The sequence below is a fragment of the Zea mays genome, chromosome 1 (assembly GCF_902167145.1).
Source record: "Zea mays cultivar B73 chromosome 1, Zm-B73-REFERENCE-NAM-5.0, whole genome shotgun sequence".
Taxonomy (NCBI): Eukaryota; Viridiplantae; Streptophyta; class Magnoliopsida; order Poales; family Poaceae; genus Zea; species Zea mays.
In genome coordinates this window covers 261,583,816-261,604,284 of record NC_050096.1, presented here as the reverse complement: position 1 = coordinate 261,604,284, position 20,469 = coordinate 261,583,816, and the positions used below count along the sequence as shown (strand labels likewise).

General features: G+C 43.5%; 1 protein-coding gene and 1 long non-coding RNA gene across 3 annotated transcripts; both read right to left on the bottom strand.

Annotated features, from left to right (window-relative positions):
* Nucleotides 1-1,509: 1,509 nt before the first annotated feature.
* LOC103643741 (nuA3 HAT complex component NTO1) lies at nt 1,510-18,714 on the bottom strand. Of its 2 annotated transcripts, XM_008666915.2 has the most exons (6): nt 18,627-18,714; nt 18,315-18,530; nt 2,262-2,315; nt 2,033-2,095; nt 1,805-1,942; nt 1,510-1,696 (listed from the first exon to the last, which is right to left on the bottom strand). In XM_008666915.2, exons 2-6 carry the CDS (start codon nt 18,384-18,386, stop codon nt 1,592-1,594), a joined length of 432 nt encoding a protein of 143 aa, XP_008665137.1. In that variant the 5' UTR covers nt 18,387-18,530; nt 18,627-18,714; the 3' UTR covers nt 1,510-1,591. The 2 variants fall into 2 exon arrangements, with proteins under 2 accessions (XP_008665137.1, XP_020402858.1); XM_020547269.2 differs by having other exon boundaries at nt 18,315-18,691.
* A 283-nt stretch (nt 18,715-18,997) lies between these two features.
* LOC103645481 (uncharacterized) lies at nt 18,998-20,356 on the bottom strand. Its single transcript, XR_004855539.1, has 4 exons — nt 19,885-20,356; nt 19,604-19,688; nt 19,400-19,455; nt 18,998-19,089 (listed from the first exon to the last, which is right to left on the bottom strand). It is a non-coding gene; the product is annotated as an uncharacterized lncRNA (long non-coding RNA).
* Between the last annotated feature and the right edge of the window lie 113 nt (nt 20,357-20,469).

Here is a 20,469-nt window from a genome sequence, read left to right as displayed (position 1 = left end):
ATTTGCTTCAAACAACAGCTTGTAATGTTCTCTTTTGAAGTATCAGATGCAAGAGCTCATTAATCACTGCCACTTATGAAGAGATCAGTCTGAAATCAACATAGTATCTTTAGCTACCTTGTAAAAACTCTGTGGTTTGGGTATATGTTGTGCTGCCACAACATTTCATGGGGCAGATCTCATCAGTCATTATAGTACTGATGGTTGCAATGTAATGGTGAAATAGCTAGATTAAAATAACAAAATTTATGTATGGGTAGGATCACAAATGGATTCCGAAACATTTTTCTTATAACAATATAACACATATATGTAGATAAATTATCATGTTATTATATGGTTCCGTTGCAACGCACGGGCACTCACCATCTGTTCACTCGAGATAGATCGAAGACCGAATCTGCGAACCTTATTGATAGGTCAGCTTAATTGAGGACGATGCCATGCAATCGATCTGATGCAAAGAGACGTACGATTTTGTGGCACAACTCTATAATATGATCATGTAAAACGTCCACTAATCTTCATGTTTTTAGTTACGTTTGGTATTAGAGAGGATTTTAGCACATTTGATTTACTACAATAGTCATCACTCTTAATTCCGTTGTCTTGTACGTGCCGTGTAAAAGACGTGCAACATACCCAAAAGTTTATCGTGTCGTATGTGATATGACTCATGTGTCTGGTTGTCTACACTACTGCCTTGTGGTTTGAGTTAGTAGGAGACTTGTTTTCCAACCACAAGTTTTGTTTCGTATGATAGCAATGTTTGGCATGCATTAAGATGGACACAATTATGATTGGACAAAAATATGTATTCATGTGAATGATTATGGATGAATGAAAGCTTGTGAAGCGACATGTAAGTATAGATGCTTGCCATTAACACTACTAGAGAAGTCAATTTCCAAGACGAATCATTTTTGCCATAGTAAGTGCCAATGTCGTCAGTTCGTCACCGATCGGAAAACATCTATGAGGGGCAGCCGCAGTGGTATAGATAGCAATATCTATGTCATCTATATACTTGCAATAATGTATCTATAGTAGATATCTATAGTGTTACTAGGTGAGTGCCCGTGCGTTGCAACGGAACCATATAATAACATGATAATTTATCTACATATGTGTGTTATATTGTTATAAGAAAATGTTTCGGAATCCATTTGTGATCCTACCCATACATAAATTTTGTTATTTTAATCTAGCTATTTCACCATTACATTGCAACCATCAGTACTATAATGACTGATGAGATCTGCCCCATGAAATGTTGTGGCAGCACAACATATACCCAAACCACAGAGTTTTTACAAGGTAGCTAAAGATACTATGTTGATTTCAGACTGATCTCTTCATAAGTGGCAGTGATTAATGAGCTCTTGCATCTGATACTTCAAAAGAGAACATTACAAGCTGTTGTTTGAAGCAAATGTTAAGCTGTATAAATAGTTGAAGAGCACAAATGGCCATGATTTAGTGATTGAATAAAATAGAACGACAACTAAATGTAGATGTCCAAATGCTTCGAGCATTTGAAATATTCTATAAAAATATTTGCATTAAATTTCTAGTAATTGTGCAAACATTCTTATGCTACCAAACACAGGGAAACAATATAATGTAAATCTGGCATGCTAATCCTCATTCGTTTCATGCTCGTGAGCTCCTCAGGTCCATATTGTTGTGCATCAGCCTGCACAGAATTTCCAGAAAGATGGTAAGAGACAGAAGTAATAACAAAATAAGCATCGTACAGATCCTAGTGACCTATTACTTCAAAAATAGCTTAGTACCCCCTTACCTCTTTCTGTTGTACGCTGTGTTTGCCACAGTATGCTTTGTGTTGTGGTGTAGTACCAAACCCTTTTGTGTTCATGTAAAAACCACAACTTCTAGCGCAAGTAGGATGGAAAGTAATGTTGCAATCCCCACTGCTACACTGCATATTGGAAGTGACAAATTTAGCAAGATTCTCGGTGGTCAATATTCCATGTATAGGTTAGATAAGAAGGAATGGAGAATAATGTACCCTTAAGCACCCGCCAACATTGTGGAGGCAGACACAAGTGTCCTTTCCCTCTACAAGGGTTTCCTGATAAAAGCATTGAACAGCCAAAAAAATGAGACGATACGAATGAAATGTCACAATAACAGAATCAGATAATCACAATTTAACAGCAAAAAACAACTGCTAATGATCTATTACTTATGATGAACTAAAACTAAAAAGAAAGCCACAGTAACAAACAGTTACATACCGTTCCTTCTACAGGTTTATCTTGTCCCCTTACATACTTGGTGTCCAACAACCACTGCGAAATATTTGAAAAATTATAGGACCTAACAAAAAAGCCATTAAAAGGATTTTATTATTTATAATTGAAAGTCGCCTAGAGGGGGGGTGAATAGGGCGAAACTGAAATTTGCAAATATAAACACAACTACAAGTCGGGGTTAGCGTTAGTAATAAGAAACGAGTCCGCAAGAGAGGGCGCAAAACAAATCCCAAGCGAATAAGCAAGTGAGACACGGAGATTTGTTTTACCGAGGTTCGGTTCTTGCAAACCTACTCCTCGTTGAGGAGGCCACAAAGGCCGGGTCTCTTTCAACCCTTCCCTCTCTCAAACGATCCACGGATCGAGTGAGCTTTCTCTTCTCAATCACTTGGAACACAAAGTTCCCGCAAGGACCACCACAAGATTGGTGTCTCTTGCCTCAATTACAAGTGAGTTTGATTGCAAAGAAAGGATCAAGAAAGAAGAAAGCAATCCAAGCGCAAGAGCTAGAAAGAACACAAGCAAATCACTCTCTCTAATCACTATGGCGTTGTGTGGAGTTTGGAGAGGATTTGATCTCTTTGGTGTGTCTAGAATTGAATGCTAGAGCTCTTGTAGTAGTTGGGAAGTGGAAAACTTGGATGCAATGAATGGTGGGGTGGTTGGGGTATTTATAGCCCCAACCACCAAAAGTGGCCGTTGGGAGTCTGTCTGCTCGATGGCGCACCGGACAGTCCGGTGCACACCGGACAGTCCGGTGCTCCCTGCCACGTCATCACTGCCGTTGGATTCTGACCGTTGGAGCTTCTGACTTGTGGGCCCGCCTGGGTGTCCGGTGCACACCGGACATATACTGTTTGCTGTCCGGTGTGCCAGCATGGGCGATTCTGACTCCTGCGCGCGCTGCGCGCGCATTTATTGCTCTGCAGGGAGCCGTTGGCGCGGAGGTAGTCGTTGCACCCGAGTCGCACCGGACAGTCCGGTGCACACCGGACAGTCCGGTGAATTTTAGCGGACTAGCCGTTGGATTTTCCCGAAGCTGGCGAGTTCCTGAGGCCGCTTCTCCATGGCGCACCGGACACTGTCCGGTGTACACCGGACAGTCCGGTGAATTATAGCGCGTGTGCCTCTGGAAATTCCCGAAGGTGGCGAGTTTGAGTCTGAGTCCCCCTGGTGCACCGGACATGTCCGGTGGCACACCGGACAGTCCGGTGCACCAGACCAGGGGTGCCTTCGCTTGCCCCTTTGCTCCTTTGTTGAATCCAAAACTTGGTCTTTTTATTGGCTGAGTGTGAACCTTTTACACCTGTATAATCTATATACTTGGGCAAACTAGTTAGTCCAAAGATTTGTGTTGGGCAATTCAACCACCAAAATTATTTAGGAACTAGGTGTAAGCCTAATTCCCTTTCAATCTCCCCCTTTTTGGTGATTGATGCCAACACAAACCAAAGCAAATATAGAAGTGCATAATTGAACTAGTTTGCATAATGTAAGTGTAAAGGTTGCTTGGAATTGAGCCAATATAACTACTTACAAGATATGCATGGAATGTTTCTTTCTTATATAACATTTTGGACCACGTTTGCACCACATGTTTTGTTTTTGCAAATTCTTTTTGTAAATCCGTTTCAAAGATCTTTTGCAAATAATCAAAGGTAAATGAATAAGAGTTTTGCAAAGCATTTTCAAGATTTGAAATTTTCTCCCCCTGTTTCAAATGCCTTTCCTTTGACTAAACAAAAAACTCCCCCTAAATGAGATACTCCTCTTAGTGTTCAAGAGGGTTTTGATATACCATTTTTGAAATACTACTTTCTCCCCCTTTTGAACACAATAGGATACCAATTGATAAATACTTTTGGAAAGCACTAAGTTTTTGAAATTGGTGGTGGTGCGGTCCTTTTGCTTTGGGCTCATACTTTCTCCCCCTTTGGCATGAATCGCCAAAAATGGAATCATTAGAGCCCTCGAAGTACTATCTTCCCCTTTGGTCATAAGTAAATGAGTTAAGATTATACCAAAGACGAAATCCGGTCCTTTAGCTTTGGGCTCTTACTCTCTCCCCCAAAGACAAGGTCCTTTTATTGGAGCGATGGCGAAGGATGAGTTACGGAGTGAAAGCCTTTGTCTTTCGCCGAAGACTCCAATTTCCTTTCAATATACCTATGACTTGGTTTGAAATAGACTTGAAAACACATTAGTCATAGCATATATGATCAAAAGTATAAATGAGCTATGTGTGCAATTTAGCAAAAGAAGTTGCGAGAATCAAGAATATTGAGCTCATGCCTAAGTTTGGTAAAGGTCTGTTCATCAAGAGGCTTGGTAAAGATATCGGCTAATTGATCTTTAGTGTTAATGTAAGAAATCTCGATATCCCCCTTTTGTTGGTGATCCCTAAGAAAATGATACCGAATGGCTATGTGCTTAGTGCGGCTATGCTCGACGGGATTGTCGGCCATTTTGATTGCACTCTCATTATCACATAGCAAAGGGACTTTGGTTAATTTGTAACCATAGTCCCGCAGGGTTTGCCTCATCCAAAGCAATTGCGCGCAACAATGACCTGCGGCAATGTACTCGGCTTCGGCGGTGGAAAGAGCGACCGAATTTTGCTTCTTTGAAGCCCAAGACACCAAGGATCTTCCCAAGAACTGGCAAGTCCCCGATGTGCTCTTCCTATTAATTTTGCACCCCGCCCAATCAGCATCCGAATAACCAATCAAATCAAATGTGGATCCCCGAGGGTACCAAAGCCCAAACTTAGGAGTATAAGCCAAATATCTCAAGATTCGTTTTACGGCCGTAAGGTGGGATTCCTTAGGGTCGGATTGGAATCTTGCACACATGCAAACGGAAAGCATAATGTCCGGTCGAGATGCACATAAATAGAGTAAAGAACCTATCATCGACCGGTATACCTTTTGATCCACGGACTTACCTACCGTGTCGAGGTCGAGATGCCCATTTGTTCCCATGGGTGTCTTGATGGGCTTGGCATCCTTCATTCCAAACTTGGTTAGAATGTCTTGAGTGTACTTCGTTTGGCTAATGAAGGTGCCCTCTTGGAGTTGCTTGACTTGGAATCCTAGAAAATACTTCAACTCCCCCATCATAGACATCTCGAATTTCTGTGTCATGATCCTACTAAATTCTTCACATGTAGACTCGTTAGTAGACCCAAATATAATATCATCGACATAGATTTGGCATACAAACAAGTCATTTTCAAGAGTTTTAGTAAAGAGTGTAGGATCGGCCTTTCCGACTTTGAAGCCATTTGCAATAAGGAAATCTCTAAGCCATTCATACCATGCTCTTGGGGCTTGCTTGAGCCCATAAAGCGCCTTAGAGAGCCTATAAACATGGTTAGGATACTCACTGTCTTCAAAGCCGGGAGGTTGCTCAACATAGACCTCTTCCTTGATTGGTCCGTTGAGGAAGGCACTTTTCACGTCCATTTGATAAAGCTTAAAGCCATGGTAAGTAGCATAGGCCAATAATATGCGAATTGACTCAAGCCTAGCTACGGGTGCATAGGTTTCACCGAAATCTAAACCTTCGACTTGGGAGTATCCCTTGGCCACAAGTCGTGCTTTGTTCCTTGTCACCACACCATGCTCATCTTGCTTGTTGCGGAAGACCCATTTGGTTCCTACAACATTTTGGTTAGGACGTGGAACCAAATGCCATACCTCATTCCTAGTGAAGTTGTTGAGCTCCTCTTGCATCGCCACCACCCAATCCGAATCTTGAAGTGCTTCCTCCACCCTATGTGGCTCAATAGAGGAAACAAAAGAGTAATGTTCACAAAAATGTGCAACACGAGATCGAGTGGTTACCCCCTTATGAATGTCGCCGAGGATGGTGTCGACGGGGTGATCTCGTTGGATTGCTTGGTGGACTCTTGGGTGTGGCGGCCTTGGTTCTTCCTCATCCTCCTTTTCTTGATCATTTGCATCTCCCCCGTGATCATTGCCATCATCTTGAGGTGGCTCATCTTCTTGACTTTGCCCTTCATCAACTTGAGCTTCATCCTCATTTTGAGTTGGTGGAGATGCTTGCGTGGTGGAGGATGGTTGATCTTGTGCACTTGGAGGCTCTTCGGATTCCTTAGGACACACATCCCCAATGGACATGTTCCTTAGCGCTATGCATGGAGCCTCTTCATTACCTATCTCATCAAGATCAACTTGCTCTACTTGAGAGACGTTAGTTTCATCAAACACAACGTCACATGAGACTTCAACTAGTCCAGTGGACTTGTTAAAGACCCTATATGCCCTTGTGTTTGAGTCATAACCAAGTAAAAAGCCTTCTACAGTTTTAGGAGCAAATTTAGATTTTCTACCTCTTTTAACAAGAATAAAGCATTTGCTACCAAAAACTCTAAAGTATGAAATGTTGGGCTTTTTACCGATTAGGAGTTCATAGGATGTCTTCTTGAGGATTCGGTGAAGATATAACCGGTTGATGGCGTAGCAGGCGGTGTTGACCGCTTCGGCCCAAAACCGGTCCGGTGTCTTGTACTCATCAAGCATGGTTCTTGCCATGTCCAATAGAGTTCGATTCTTCCTTTCCACTACACCATTTTGTTGAGGGGTGTAGGGAGAAGAGAACTCATGCTTGATGCCCTCCTCCTCAAGAAAGCCTTCAATTTGTGAGTTCTTGAACTCCGTCCCGTTGTCGCTTCTTATTTTCTTGATCCTTAAGCCGAACTCATTTTGAGCCCGTCTCAAGAATCCCTTTAAGGTCTCTTGGGTTTGAGATTTTTCCTGTAAAAAGAATACCCAAGTGAAGCGAGAATAATCATCCACAATAACTAGACAGTACTTACTCCCGCCGATGCTTATATAAGCAATCGGGCCGAATAGGTCCATGTGTAGGAGCTCCAGTGGCCTGTCGGTTGTCATGATGTTCTTGTGTGGATGATGGGCACCAACTTGCTTTCCTGCCTGGCATGCGCTACAAATCCTATCTTTCTCAAAATGAACATTTGTTAATCCTAAAATGTGTTCTCCCTTTAGAAGCTTGTGAAGATTCTTCATCCCAACATGGGCTAGTCGGCGGTGCCAGAGCCAACCCATGTTAGTCTTAGCAATTAAGCAAGTGTCGAGTTCAGCTCTATCAAAATCTACCAAGTATAGCTGACCCTCTAACACTCCCTTAAATGCTATTGAATCGTCACTTCTTCTAAAGACAGTGACACCAATATCAGTAAAAAGACAGTTGTAGCCCATTTGACATAATTGAGAAACAGAAAGCAAATTGTAATCTAAAGAATCAACGAGAAAAACATTGGAAATGGAATGGTCAGGAGATATAGCAATTTTACCCAAACCTTTGACCAAACCTTGATTTCCATCCCCGAATGTGATTGCTCTTTGGGGATCTTGGTTTTTCTCATATGAGGAGAACATCCTTTTCTCCCCTGTCATGTGGTTTGTGCACCCGCTGTCGAGTATCCAACTTGAGCCCCCGGATGCATAAACCTACATCACAAATTTAGTTCTTGACTTTAGGTACCCAAACTGTTTTGGGTCCTTTGGCATTAGAAACAAGAACTTTGGGTACCCAAACACAAGTTTTTGACCTCTTGTGTTTGCCCCCAACAAGCTTGGCAACGACCTTGCCGGATTTGTTAGTCAAAACATAGGATGCATCAAAAGTCTTAAATGAAATGCTATGTTCATTTGATGCATTAGGAATTTTCTTCTTAGGCAACTTAGCACGGGTTGGTTGCCTAGAACTAGATGTCTCACCCTTATACATAAAAGCATGATTAGGGCCAGAGTGAGACTTCTTAGAATGAATTTTCCTGATTTTGTTCTCAGGATAGCCGGCAGGGTACAAAATGTAGCCCTCGTTATCCTGAGGCATGGGAGCCTTGCCCTTAACAAAGTTAGACAAGTTCTTAGGAGGGGCATTAATTTTGACATTGTCTCCCCTTTGGAAGCCAATGCCATCCTTAATGTCAGGGCGTCTCCCATTATAAAGCATGCTACGAGCAAATTTAAATTTCTCATTTTCTAAGTTGTGCTCGGCAATTTTAGCATCTAGTTTAGCTATATGATCATTTTGTTGCTTAATTAAAATCATGTGATCATGAATAGCATCAACATCAATATCTCTACATCTAGTACAAATAGTAATATGCTCAATGGTAGATGTAGAGGGTTTGCACGAATTAAGTTCAACAATCTTAGCACGAAGTATATCATTTTTATCTCTAAGATCGGCAATTGTAACTTTGCAAACATCAAAATCTTTAACCTTAGCAATCAAATTTTCATTCTCTACTCTAAGGCTAGCAAGAGAAATGTTTAATTCTTCAATCCTAGCAAGCAAATTATCATTGTTATCTCTAGGATTGGGAATTGAAACATCACAAACATGTGAATCAACCTTAGCATTTAAAATAACATTTTCATTTCTAAGGTTGTCAATCATCTCACGGCAAGTGCTTAGCTCACTAGATAATTTTTCACATTTCTCAATTTCAAGAGCATAAGCCTTTTTAACCTTAACATGTTTTTTGTTTTCTTTAATTAGACAATCCTCTTGGGAATCCAAAAGGTCATCCTTTTCATGAATAGCACTAACTAATTCATTTAATTTTTCCTTTTGAGCTATGTTAAGGTTGGCAAAAAGGGAACGCAAACTATCCTCCTCATCACTAGCATTATCATCACTAGAAGATTCATATTTAGTGGAGGAGTTAGATTTAACCTTTTTCTTTTTGCCGTCCTTTGCCATGAGGCACTTGTGGCCGACGTTGGGGAAGAGGAGTCCCTTGGTGACGGCGATGTTGGCGGCGTCCTCGTCGTCGGAGGAGTCGCTTGAGCTTTCGTCGGAATCCCACTCCCGACAAATATGGGCATCGCCGCCCTTCTTCTTGTAGTACCTCTTCTTCTCCTTTCTTCTCCCCTTCTTGTCGTCGCCTCGGTCACTGTCACTAGATATGGGACATTTAGCAATAAAATGACCGGGCTTACCACATTTGTAGCAAACCTTCTTGGAGCGGGACTTGTAGTCCTTCCCCTTCCTTTGCTTGAGGATTTGGCGGAAGCTCTTGATGATGAGCGCCATTTCCTCATTGTCGAGCTTGGAGGCGTCTATTGGTTGTCGACTTGGTGTAGACTCCTCCTTCTTCTCCTCCGTTGCCTTGAATGCAACGGGTTGAGCTTCGGATGTGGTGGCATCATCAAGCTCGTTGATCTTCCTCGAGCCTTCGATCATGCACTCAAAACTAACAAAATTCCCGATAACTTCCTCGGGGGTCATTTTAGTATATCTAGGATTACCACGGATTAATTGAACTTGAGTAGGGTTAAGGAAAATAAGAGATCTTAGAATAACCTTAACCATCTCATGGTCATCCCACTTTACGCTCCCGAGGTTGCGCACTTGATTTACCAGGGTCTTGAGCCGGTTGTACATGTGTTGTGGCTCTTCCCCTTTGCGAAGCCGGAACCGACCGAGCTCCCCCTCGATTGTTTCCCGCTTGGTGATCTTGGTGAGCTCGTCTCCCTCGTGCGCGGTTTTGAGCACATCCCAAATCTCCTTGGCGCTCTTCAACCCTTGTACTTTGTTATACTCCTCTCTACTTAGAGAGGCGAGGAGTATTGTTGTTGCTTGAGAGTTGAAGTGCTCGATTTGGGCCACCTCATCCTCATCATAGTTCTCATCCCCTACAGTCGGTACCTGTGCACCAAACTCAACAACATCCCATATACTTTTGTGGAGCGAGGTTAGATGAAATCGCATTAAATCGCTCCACCTAGCGTAATCTTCACCATCAAAAGTTGGTGGTTTGCCTAATGGGACGGAAAGTAAAGGTGTATGTTTGGAAATGCGAGGGTAGCGTAGGGGGATCTTACTATACTTCTTGTGCTCTTGGCGCTTAGAAGTGACGGAGGGCGCATCGGAGTCGGAGGTCGATGTTGATGAAGTGTCGGTCTCGTAGTAGACCACCTTCCTCATCCTCTTGTGCTTGTCGCCTTTCCGATGCGGCTTGTGGGAAGAAGACTTTTCCTTCTTCTCTTTGTGGTGAGAAGAGGAAGACTTTTTCTCCTTCCGTTTGGAGGAGTCCTTCTTCTTCTCCTTCCTCTTGGTGCGGGACTCTTCCGATGAAGTGCTCCCGTGGCTTGTAGTGGGCTTTTCGCCGGTCTCCATCTCCTTCTTGGCGTGATCTCCCGACATCACTTCGAGCGGTTAGGCTCTAATGAAGCACCGAGCTCTGATACCAATTGAAAGTCGCCTAGAGGGGGGGTGAATAGGGCGAAACTGAAATTTGCAAATATAAACACAACTACAAGTCGGGGTTAGCGTTAGTAATAAGAAACGAGTCCGCAAGAGAGGGCGCAAAACAAATCCCAAGCGAATAAGCAAGTGAGACACGGAGATTTGTTTTACCGAGGTTCGGTTCTTGCAAACCTACTCCCCGTTGAGGAGGCCACAAAGGCCGGGTCTCTTTCAACCCTTCCCTCTCTCAAACGATCCACGGATCGAGTGAGCTTTCTCTTCTCAATCACTTGGAACACAAAGTTCCCGCAAGGACCACCACAAGATTGGTGTCTCTTGCCTCAATTACAAGTGAGTTTGATTGCAAAGAAAGGATCAAGAAAGAAGAAAGCAATCCAAGCGCAAGAGCTCGAAAGAACACAAGCAAATCACTCTCTCTAATCACTATGGCGTTGTGTGGAGTTTGGAGAGGATTTGATCTCTTTGGTGTGTCTAGAATTGAATGCTAGAGCTCTTGTAGTAGTTGGGAAGTGGAAAACTTGGATGCAATGAATGGTGGGGTGGTTGGGGTATTTATAGCCCCAACCACCAAAAGTGGCCGTTGGGAGTCTGTCTGCTCGATGGCGCACCGGACAGTCCGGTGCACACCGGACAGTCCGGTGCTCCCTGCCACGTCATCACTGCCGTTGGATTCTGACCGTTGGAGCTTCTGACTTGTGGGCCCGCCTGGGTGTCCGGTGCACACCGGACATGTACTGTTTGCTGTCCGGTGTGCCAGCATGGGCAATTCTGACTCCTGCGCGCGCTGCGCGCGCATTTATTGCTCTGCAGGGAGCCGTTGGCGCGGAGGTAGCCGTTGCACCCGAGTCGCACCGGACAGTCCGGTGCACACCGGACAGTCCGGTGAATTTTAGCGGACTAGCCGTTGGATTTTCCCGAAGCTGGCGAGTTCCTGAGGCCGCTTCTCCATGGCGCACCGGACACTGTCCGGTGTACACCGGACAGTCCGGTGAATTATAGCGCGAGTGCCTCTGGAAATTCCCGAAGGTGGCGAGTTTGAGTCTGAGTCCCCCTTGTAGGAAACGGGTGACGCCTAAGAGGGGGGGGTGAATTAGGACTTCTAAAACTTTTACTAAACTAGGCCACAATTAAATCCCTAGAGCAAAACCTATGCAAATAATCAAAACTAGAATGTGCAAACTAGGTTTTGTCTAAGTGTTGCTATCTCTACCGCAAAGGCTAAGTTTCAATCTACACTAAATAAGTATGACAATAAGATTGAAACTTAAATGCTTAATATAAATGCGGAATGTAAAGAGCTAAGTAGAGAAGCAAACTCTCGTGGATGACGCCGGTATTTTTACCGAGGTATCCGGAACCGCGCAAGGTCCCGACTAATCCTCGTTGGTGCCCCTACGCAAAGGGAAGCCCACGCGAGGGCCAAGCACCACGGTCGAGTAACTCCGTAGAGAGCCGCGAGCCTTCTCCACGCGCAAGTGGTGCTCCGCTTCCGGCTCCTCTCGGACGCTCCCCGCCGTCTCCACTATCGAGCTTCCGGCCGAAACGCCGCGGGCCTCGTTCCCTCCGGTACACGGTGGCGGCCGTGACACAAACGCGGTTGTCACGGTCTCGCAAGACTCTCGCCCCACTCGGTACGATTACAACGACTCGCGCAAGAGCCGAGGGGTTGTGAGGTTTATCTAAACTCACTCAACTAACTAGGATTCACCTAGAGCAAGCGCTAAAGCGGTCTAACTAACCTAAGCACTTCGCAAAGCACCTACGCTAATCACCGAGTGATTCTATTAAGCACTTGGGTGTTTGAGCTCTTGGAAATGTGCAATATATGCCTTGGTATGTTGCTTGGGCTCTCACACTTGAGAATGGCCGGTTGGGGTGGTATTTATAGCCTCCACACCCCCAACTAGCCGTTGGACAGAAAGCAGCAGCTTTCTGTCGTCGGGTGCACCGGACAGTCCGGTGCACCACCGGACACTGAACAGTAGATGTCCGGTGCACGCCACGTCAGCCGACCGTTGGCGCCTGTAGCAGTCGACCGTTGGATCCGACCGTTGCCTTTCTGCCCGTTGGCACACCGGACAGTCCGGTGCACACCGGACAGTCCGGTGCACACCGGACAGTCCGGTGCTACAGCCAGAGAGCGCCTTTCTGCGGCCTCTCTGCGCAGACTGTCCGGTGCCTCACCGGACAGTCCGGTGCACACCGGACACCAGTGTCCGGTGCGCCACCAGGCGCTGGCTGACAGCCCTTTTCTAGGATTTCTTCGCTGATTTCTTCGGGCTTCTTTGTTCTTGAGTATTGGACTCCTGTGCATCTTTTTATGTCTTCTTTTGAGGTGTTGCATCCTCATTGCCTTGGTCCAATTCTCTTCGCATCTTGTGAACTACAAACACAAACACTAGGAAACTTATTAGTTCACGGATTGTGTTGTTCATCAAACACCAAAACTCAATTAGCCAAAAGGCCCGGGGTCCATTTTCCTTACAATCTCCCCCTTTTTGGTGATTGATGACAACACAACCAAAGCAAGCAAATAATACAAGTATTTGAATGAAAATATGCATTTTACTTGCTAAGATGCATGATTGTCCCACAATGTGATATTATGGACTTAAGCCTCCTCCTAACTCCATAATTCACTTACTTCCTATTTTTGGACCAAATAACCAAAACCACTTGAAAAACCATTTGTAGATATAAAATTTTAAATTGGTGGTGTTTGGTGTTTGATATAGTTTTCATTGCTTTGGTCCCTAAACTTCTCCCCCTTTGGCATCAACCACCGAAAAGGAAGACATTAAAAGCATGTAGGAAGTAAATAAAAGCTTGCCCTCAACAAATGATATCACAAGAAGGATATTAAATTAAGCCATGAAAGATACCACTTGTAGACCATGAAAGATACCATGTGTAGGAATTTCTCAAAAGATTACTCCCCCTAAATGAGTACTCTCCTTTGGAAAGAGTTTTTCTCCCCCTTTAGAGATGAAGAAATACTCCCCCTGACAGAGATCCTCTACTTAGGAAAAAGCATGTGAAAATTAGAGGTGCAAGACATGATTTGAAAAGACTAACTTCCCTTATGCATAGGTAACAGAATATGAGTTAACCACTTATGCATTTTTAGCAACAAGGAAGTATATGATATGAAATATAGTCTAATCAAATATTGGAGAAGACATGTAAATGATACTGAATGTAGTCTCAAAAGATACCAATTGAAGATCAATGGCGAGCTTGAGAGACATGAGAGTTCTTGGAGATTTTGCAGTGGAAGATTGTTGTCTTTCTCCGGGGACTTCATTTTCCTTACAATGAGACTATCACATGAAATAGACTTGAAAAGGTGTTAGTCTCAAAGTGTTAGATTATAGAGTAACCTCCCCCTAAAGGTGTGCATACAAGTTTTGAATACTTGTAGGAGACATGCACTTTGATTTTTTATCAAGAGGGGCAAATTATCCATAATCCTAACTTTGGCACATATAAGTTAAATGATACACTTTGTAGAAATCAAAAAAAAAATTTAATTGATGCATCATTTACTATGGAGTGATATAAAAGCTATGTGCCGTGCTTAAATAATCATTTTAAGCCATGTAGGTTTGCTTAAGTATATGAAGTAAAAACTAGCAATCCTACCATATGATTTACCTAGTATGCATGATTTTGAACAAAAGTACATAACAAAGGTAATACTAGGCAAGAAAGGTAAACAAGATAAAAGATAAATAGATACCAATTGTAAAAACAAAGAATACAATAAAACTAGTTACCTTAGTCATGGGTGGGAAATTTGGGTCCAAGATTTATACTAACCCACTTGGCAATAAACTTGATCCAATATGATGTATCCCATGATATACATCCCAATTTTGCCAAGTCTCCAAATTTCCCGAGGACCTTCGGTCCACTCACTTCCCTTTCGGGATCCAAACCTTCTTGGTGCTTTTCATGGTTGAAATTATCTCCTTTGGCACCCAGATGCGTTTGGCCCCCTTTCCTTTGTTGGCTTGCTTGTTAGCCTTGATTGCTATCACCTTTCCGTTCTTTTTCTTCTTGATCAAATATGGTGTAGCATCCTTTTTGTTCACCTTTTTGATGTAGGTGTTGGAGATTTTGCTTGATGGCTTTTGCTTGAGCTTTTGCCTTTGTTTATCCCCGGTCATCGCCTTGCATTGGAAAGACTTGTGGCCTTCCTTGTGGCACAACCTACAAATCACAGTTTCTTCCTCCATAGGCTTGTTCACTCCCGCAGTGGTGTTATCCTGTGGAGGTCGGATTTGTTTGGCTTTGCCTTTCTTATCATACAAAGCCTTGCCAAGGCGAGCCACTTCTTGCCTTAATTGTTCATTTTCCTTTGCAACCTCATCCAGACATGTTTCTACAACAATATTCTCAACAAGAACTTGGTTGCAGGGGTTAGAATCATTAATTAAATCAAAGCAAGAAGTAGAAGCATCCTTTTTAATAATTTCAGGAATTTCAACAAAAGATGCTCCTGGGGTGCTACCAATGTTTTCTAGCTTAGTAGTTAGCTCATTATTGTGTATGCTAAGAATTTCCATTTTCTCTAGCAAATTTTCAATAGTGTCTTGTGAGCTAGCTAACTTAGCCTTAAGTTTTTCATTCTTTTTAATAAGGCCATCATCAGTAGCAATGGATGGAGCACTAGACTCTAATAGCTCAATTTTAGTTGACAGCTCACTATTTGAGTTTGCAAAAGTTTCAAATTTTTCTAGCAAACCTTTGTAATCATTTTGGGAGCTAATCAACTTACTTTTCAAGGTTTTAAGTTGAGCTTTTTGCTTAGTGCAAACATCCTGGAAAAATTCTACGGCTTCCGCAAGCTCATCTAGAGAGGCCTTTCCCTCGCCTTCATCATCACTACTACTTTCATCACTAGAGGATGGAATGCTTTTGTTACCTCTTGCCATAAGGCATTTGTGTGATGACCGTGATGAGCGTGATGAGGATCGGTGACTGCGCGTCCTTGGAGGTTCTTCTTCACTTGAAGAATCATCCCAAGTTCTAACACTTGTTAGCGCCTTGCCTTTGCTCCTCTCCTTTTTGGGTTCGGCCATAGTTGGACAGTTGTCCCTAAAGTGGCCCTTCTCCCCACATGCGAAGCATCCTCTCTTCCTTTGCTTTTTCCTGTCAATGTTAAAGAGAAGATCTTCGACCTGCAAGGGCACACCCATTAGATTAATCTTGCGGATCATCCCCATTACCTTTCCGACGCGTCGGATTGTTTCTTCGTCCTCAGAGGATGATGAGCATGGTTGATTATCTTCATCATCATCACTTTCTTCTTCTTCCTCTTCTTCACTTGAGGAACTTGGAGTGGGAGCCTTCTTTTTGCCCTTCCTTTCATCACATGCAAAAGCATATGGCCTTGAGGAAGTTGGCTCCTCTCCCCGACACATTTTTCGCGACATCTCAAAGGCCGCGATTTTCCCAATCACAATAGTCGGGGTCATGTTGCTCAAGTCCTCCATGTTGTGAAGGATGGTGATGATGCTTCCATATTTTTGTTGTGGTAGCAGGGAGATAATCTTCCTCACAATGTCCGCATCACCTAGCTTATTAATGCCAATAGAGTTGAGCTCATTGATTATTAGATTCAAGCGAGAATACATGTCTCTAACAAGCTCATCATCTTTCATAGCAAAAGAATTATACTCATTTAAGACTAGGCAATGTTTTTGCTCACAGACATTGGATGTGCCGTCATGGAGCTCATGCAATTTTAGCCAAATCTCATTAGCAGTTTTCAAGGTAAATACTTGGTTGAAAATATCCATGCTAAGAGATTCATACAAGCAATTTTTGGCTCTAGCATTTAAATGGATTTCTTTTTCCTCACTCGTGGTGGGTTTCTCGGGATTCTTGAGGGGTTTCATCCCGTCACGAGTGACTCTCCAAACACCTAGATCAACAGCCTCTAGGTAACAAGCCATTCTAGCACTATAATATGGGAAGTTAGTGCCGTCAAAGTGTGGTGGCCTATGGGTATCCATCCCTTCCTCTAAAAAGCGTCGGCTCTTTTAGCGATGAAGCTAAAACGTTTCAAATGAGCCAAACCGGCTCTGATACCACTTGTAGGAAACGGGTGACGCCTAAGAGGGGGGGTGAATTAGGACTTCTAAAACTTTTACTAAACTAGGCCACAATTAAATCCCTAGAGCAAAACCTATGCAAATAATCAAAACTAGAATGTGCAAACTAGGTTTTGTCTAAGTGTTGCTATCTCTACCGCAAAGGCTAAGTTTCAATCTACACTAAATAAGTATGACAATAAGATTGAAACTTAAATGCTTAATATAAATGCGGAATGTAAAGAGCTAAGTAGAGAAGCAAACTCTCGTGGATGACGCCGGTATTTTTACCGAGGTATCCGGAACCGCGCAAGGTCCCGACTAATCCTCGTTGGTGCCCCTACGCAAAGGGAAGCCCACGCGAGGGCCAAGCACCACGGTCGAGTAACTCCGTAGAGAGCCGCGAGCCTTCTCCACGCGCAAGTGGTGCTCCGCTTCCGGCTCCTCTCGGACGCTCCCCGCCGTCTCCACTATCGAGCTTCCGGCCGAAACGCCGCGGGCCTCGTTCCCTCCGGTACACGGTGGCGGCCGTGACACAAACGCGGTTGTCACGGTCTCGCAAGACTCTCGCCCCACTCGGTACGATTACAACGACTCGCGCAAGAGCCGAGGGGTTGTGAGGTTTATCTAAACTCACTCAACTAACTAGGATTCACCTAGAGCAAGCGCTAAAGCGGTCTAACTAACCTAAGCACTTCGCAAAGCACCTACGCTAATCACCGAGTGATTCTATTAAGCACTTGGGTGTTTGAGCTCTTGGAAATGTGCAATATATGCCTTGGTATGTTGCTTGGGCTCTCACACTTGAGAATGGCCGGTTGGGGTGGTATTTATAGCCTCCACACCCCCAACTAGCCATTGGACAGAAAGCAGCAGCTTTCTGTCGTCGGGTGCACCGGACAGTCCGGTGCACCACCGGACACTGAACAGTAGATGTCCGGTGCACGCCACGTCAGCCGACCGTTGGCGCCTGTAGCAGTCGACCGTTGGATCCGACCGTTGCATTTCTGCCCGTTGGCACACCGGACAGTCCGGTGCACACCGGACAGTCCGGTGCTACAGCCAGAGAGCGCCTTTCTGCGGCCTCTCTGCGCAGACTGTCCGGTGCCTCACCGGACAGTCCGGTGCACACCGGACACCAGTGTCCGGTGCGCCACCAGGCGCTGGCTGACAGCCCTTTTCTAGGATTTCTTCGCTGATTTCTTCGGGCTTCTTTGTTCTTGAGTATTGGACTCCTGTGCATCTTTTTATGTCTTCTTTTGAGGTGTTGCATCCTCATTGCCTTGGTCCAATTCTCTTCGCATCCTGTGAACTACAAACACAAACACTAGGAAACTTATTAGTTCACGGATTGTGTTGTTCATCAAACACCAAAACTCAATTAGCCAAAAGGCCCGGGGTCCATTTTCCTTACACCCCTGGTGCACCGGACATGTCCGGTGGCACACCGGACAGTCCGGTGCACCAGACCAGGGGTGCCTTCGCTTGCCCCTTTGCTCCTTTGTTGAATCCAAAACTTGGTCTTTTTATTGGCTGAGTGTGAACCTTTTACACCTGTATAATCTATATACTTGGGCAAACTAGTTAGTCCAAAGATTTGTGTTGGGCAATTCAACCACCAAAATTATTTAGGAACTAGGTGTAAGCCTAATTCCCTTTCAATAATTACCTCAGCACAGAAAGCATGAACCCACTTCCCATCTACAGTCTTTCTAAATGCACCTGATGTGCCATGGCACATCCGCACATGCCACACTGTGCAAAGGGTAATTTCTTGCCATTACATTCTGGTTGTCAAACAACCAATATGCACCGATAGATCTTCTCGCTGGAATGCCTCTTCAGCCTGAAACATAAGAAGCCTGAGCCAACCTGCACAGGGCTTCTAACTTAGCCAAAAACAGCATCCAATTATTGCAAGATAATCTGAAACATAAGTAGACTGAGCCAAGCTGAAGAAGCAAGGTAAAAAATTTGTAACCTGATGAAGAGCTAAAAAGGCCTGGTAGGAGGCGATACGGAGCACAGAATCCACACAAGATAGTACGTGGACGCTGCATGGGAAATTGAGAACTAAATCAGGGTGATATTAATCTTGAGCAGCTTTGACCGACCTTTCATATGTTTGCTTTATGGCATCTTGCTTAAATCCAACAGAAAAAAGAGAATTCAGAAGGTATCATAATTGAGAAGCAAGAGGCAAAAATGCCAATAACAGTAGTTAGGACGAATAGAGTTTACTTGAATTATATACTCAAAATCATCCCTGGCAATTGCATCAAATTAAACTCTTGATTTAATTCATGCTCTCCATGTGCTACATGTTACTTCAAGAGACAAGCATAAATGGTTCTTGAGCCTAGAGGCCTGCTTCCATAGTGCCTCCATGGGGTAATGGGGCGGGGTGGGCAGACGACAAAGTCGGGATGAGACGGCGAATTGTCCTGTGGAGGGGAGCCGACAAGGTACTGTCTCTTGTACTCCATGTAGCAATTAAATGTATTTATATGTTTACTATAGTTCTGCTTGTGCGAGAATGTATAACATTATAACGTATAAATACACATGAGACATAACACAATACTGGTACAGTTTTGCAACAAAATCACTGAACAGTGAACATATAAATTGGTCAGTTTGATATGACAATATGTACTGGGAAATTTCTATGAAAAGAGAACTATTATTTTCTGCCAGTATAATTCTATAAAGTGCAAATTGAAACCAAAGGCTAAACTGAAGTAACAGGCATACCCTGGCAAACAGATCTTCCCTCATACATGGAACCAAGTACTTCAAAGGCCAGATATCTAAAGTTCGGACAACACAACAATTTGTTAACACACGGGTACTCATTAACTTCACAGAAGTTAAGTTTGGGTGCACAAGGAATCTAGCTACAACTTCAACTAAGAACTCATATGTGCTAAATACACGATCAACTGGGTTTCTTAGTACCGTTACAACAGAAGTTCTCTCCCTTGGCAGCTTGGAAGTTAAGCTATAGTCATCATGGATAACAACCAGCTTGCAATCAGGATGGCTGATAAGTGATAAGAATACCAAAATATAATTAAAAACTGTAAGCAACTTACTTTTTTTGCATAAACTAAATTGTAATGGCATGTCACGTTTGCTGTCATAATTAAATAAAATCTTAATCACACATTAATTAGTATACATGCAAACAAGGTTCATCCTTTCTCATGCAGATATAGTAGAGTAAGTTAGTAACGTACTGTCAAACAAACCATATTTGACTTGCCTCCTCTTGTATTCCAATTTAACACTACAGCCATCAATTTGGCAAATATCAGGGCCTTCTGTAATTGGCTCAAGCAGGAATTTCCTTCTGCAATTGACAACAGGAGTTCAGCAACATGACAGATGAATACATATAATAGTATAGGTGTAGCCACAAGCATGCTCCTCCCTTTACATGGATCTAAACCATCAAATGAAGATTTCTTTCTTAAAAACAAAATATGTTAGGTGCAATGAACTAATTGTATCTCAAAAAACAAGAGCCTAGAATATTATGACATTAAAAAAATCGTTGCGGCTTCTCATAAACTAAAGTACACATGAGTATGATCATAAGATAGGCCACAAGCTGTACTCACTTAACATCTGAATACTTCTGTGGAATTAAACTATTGCAAACTTGTACCAAAACACATTAGGGCAATCAACCATAGCCGATAAAATAGGTTTGCGATGCATTCGTCTGCGAGCCTAGGACCCGATACTGTATCCACCAAAGACCCTTAAGAACAACCATCATCATGGACTTTTTGCATTACGCGTCACTATGATTCAGAACA

What these genes read in the sequence shown, in the direction of transcription:
- LOC103643741 (XM_008666915.2), bottom strand. Translation starts at nt 18,386, where the DNA reads ATGTGCCATGGCACATCAGGTGCATTTAGAAAGACTGTAGATGGGAAG. An exon ending in ATAAACCTGTAGAAGGAACG is followed by an intron (nt 2,096 to 2,261) that starts GTATGTAACTGT and finishes TGCTTTTATCAG; the next exon opens with GAAACCCTTGTAGAGGGAAA. An exon ending in ACAGCGTACAACAGAAAGAG is followed by an intron (nt 1,697 to 1,804) that starts GTAAGGGGGTAC and finishes AATTCTGTGCAG; the next exon opens with GCTGATGCACAACAATATGG.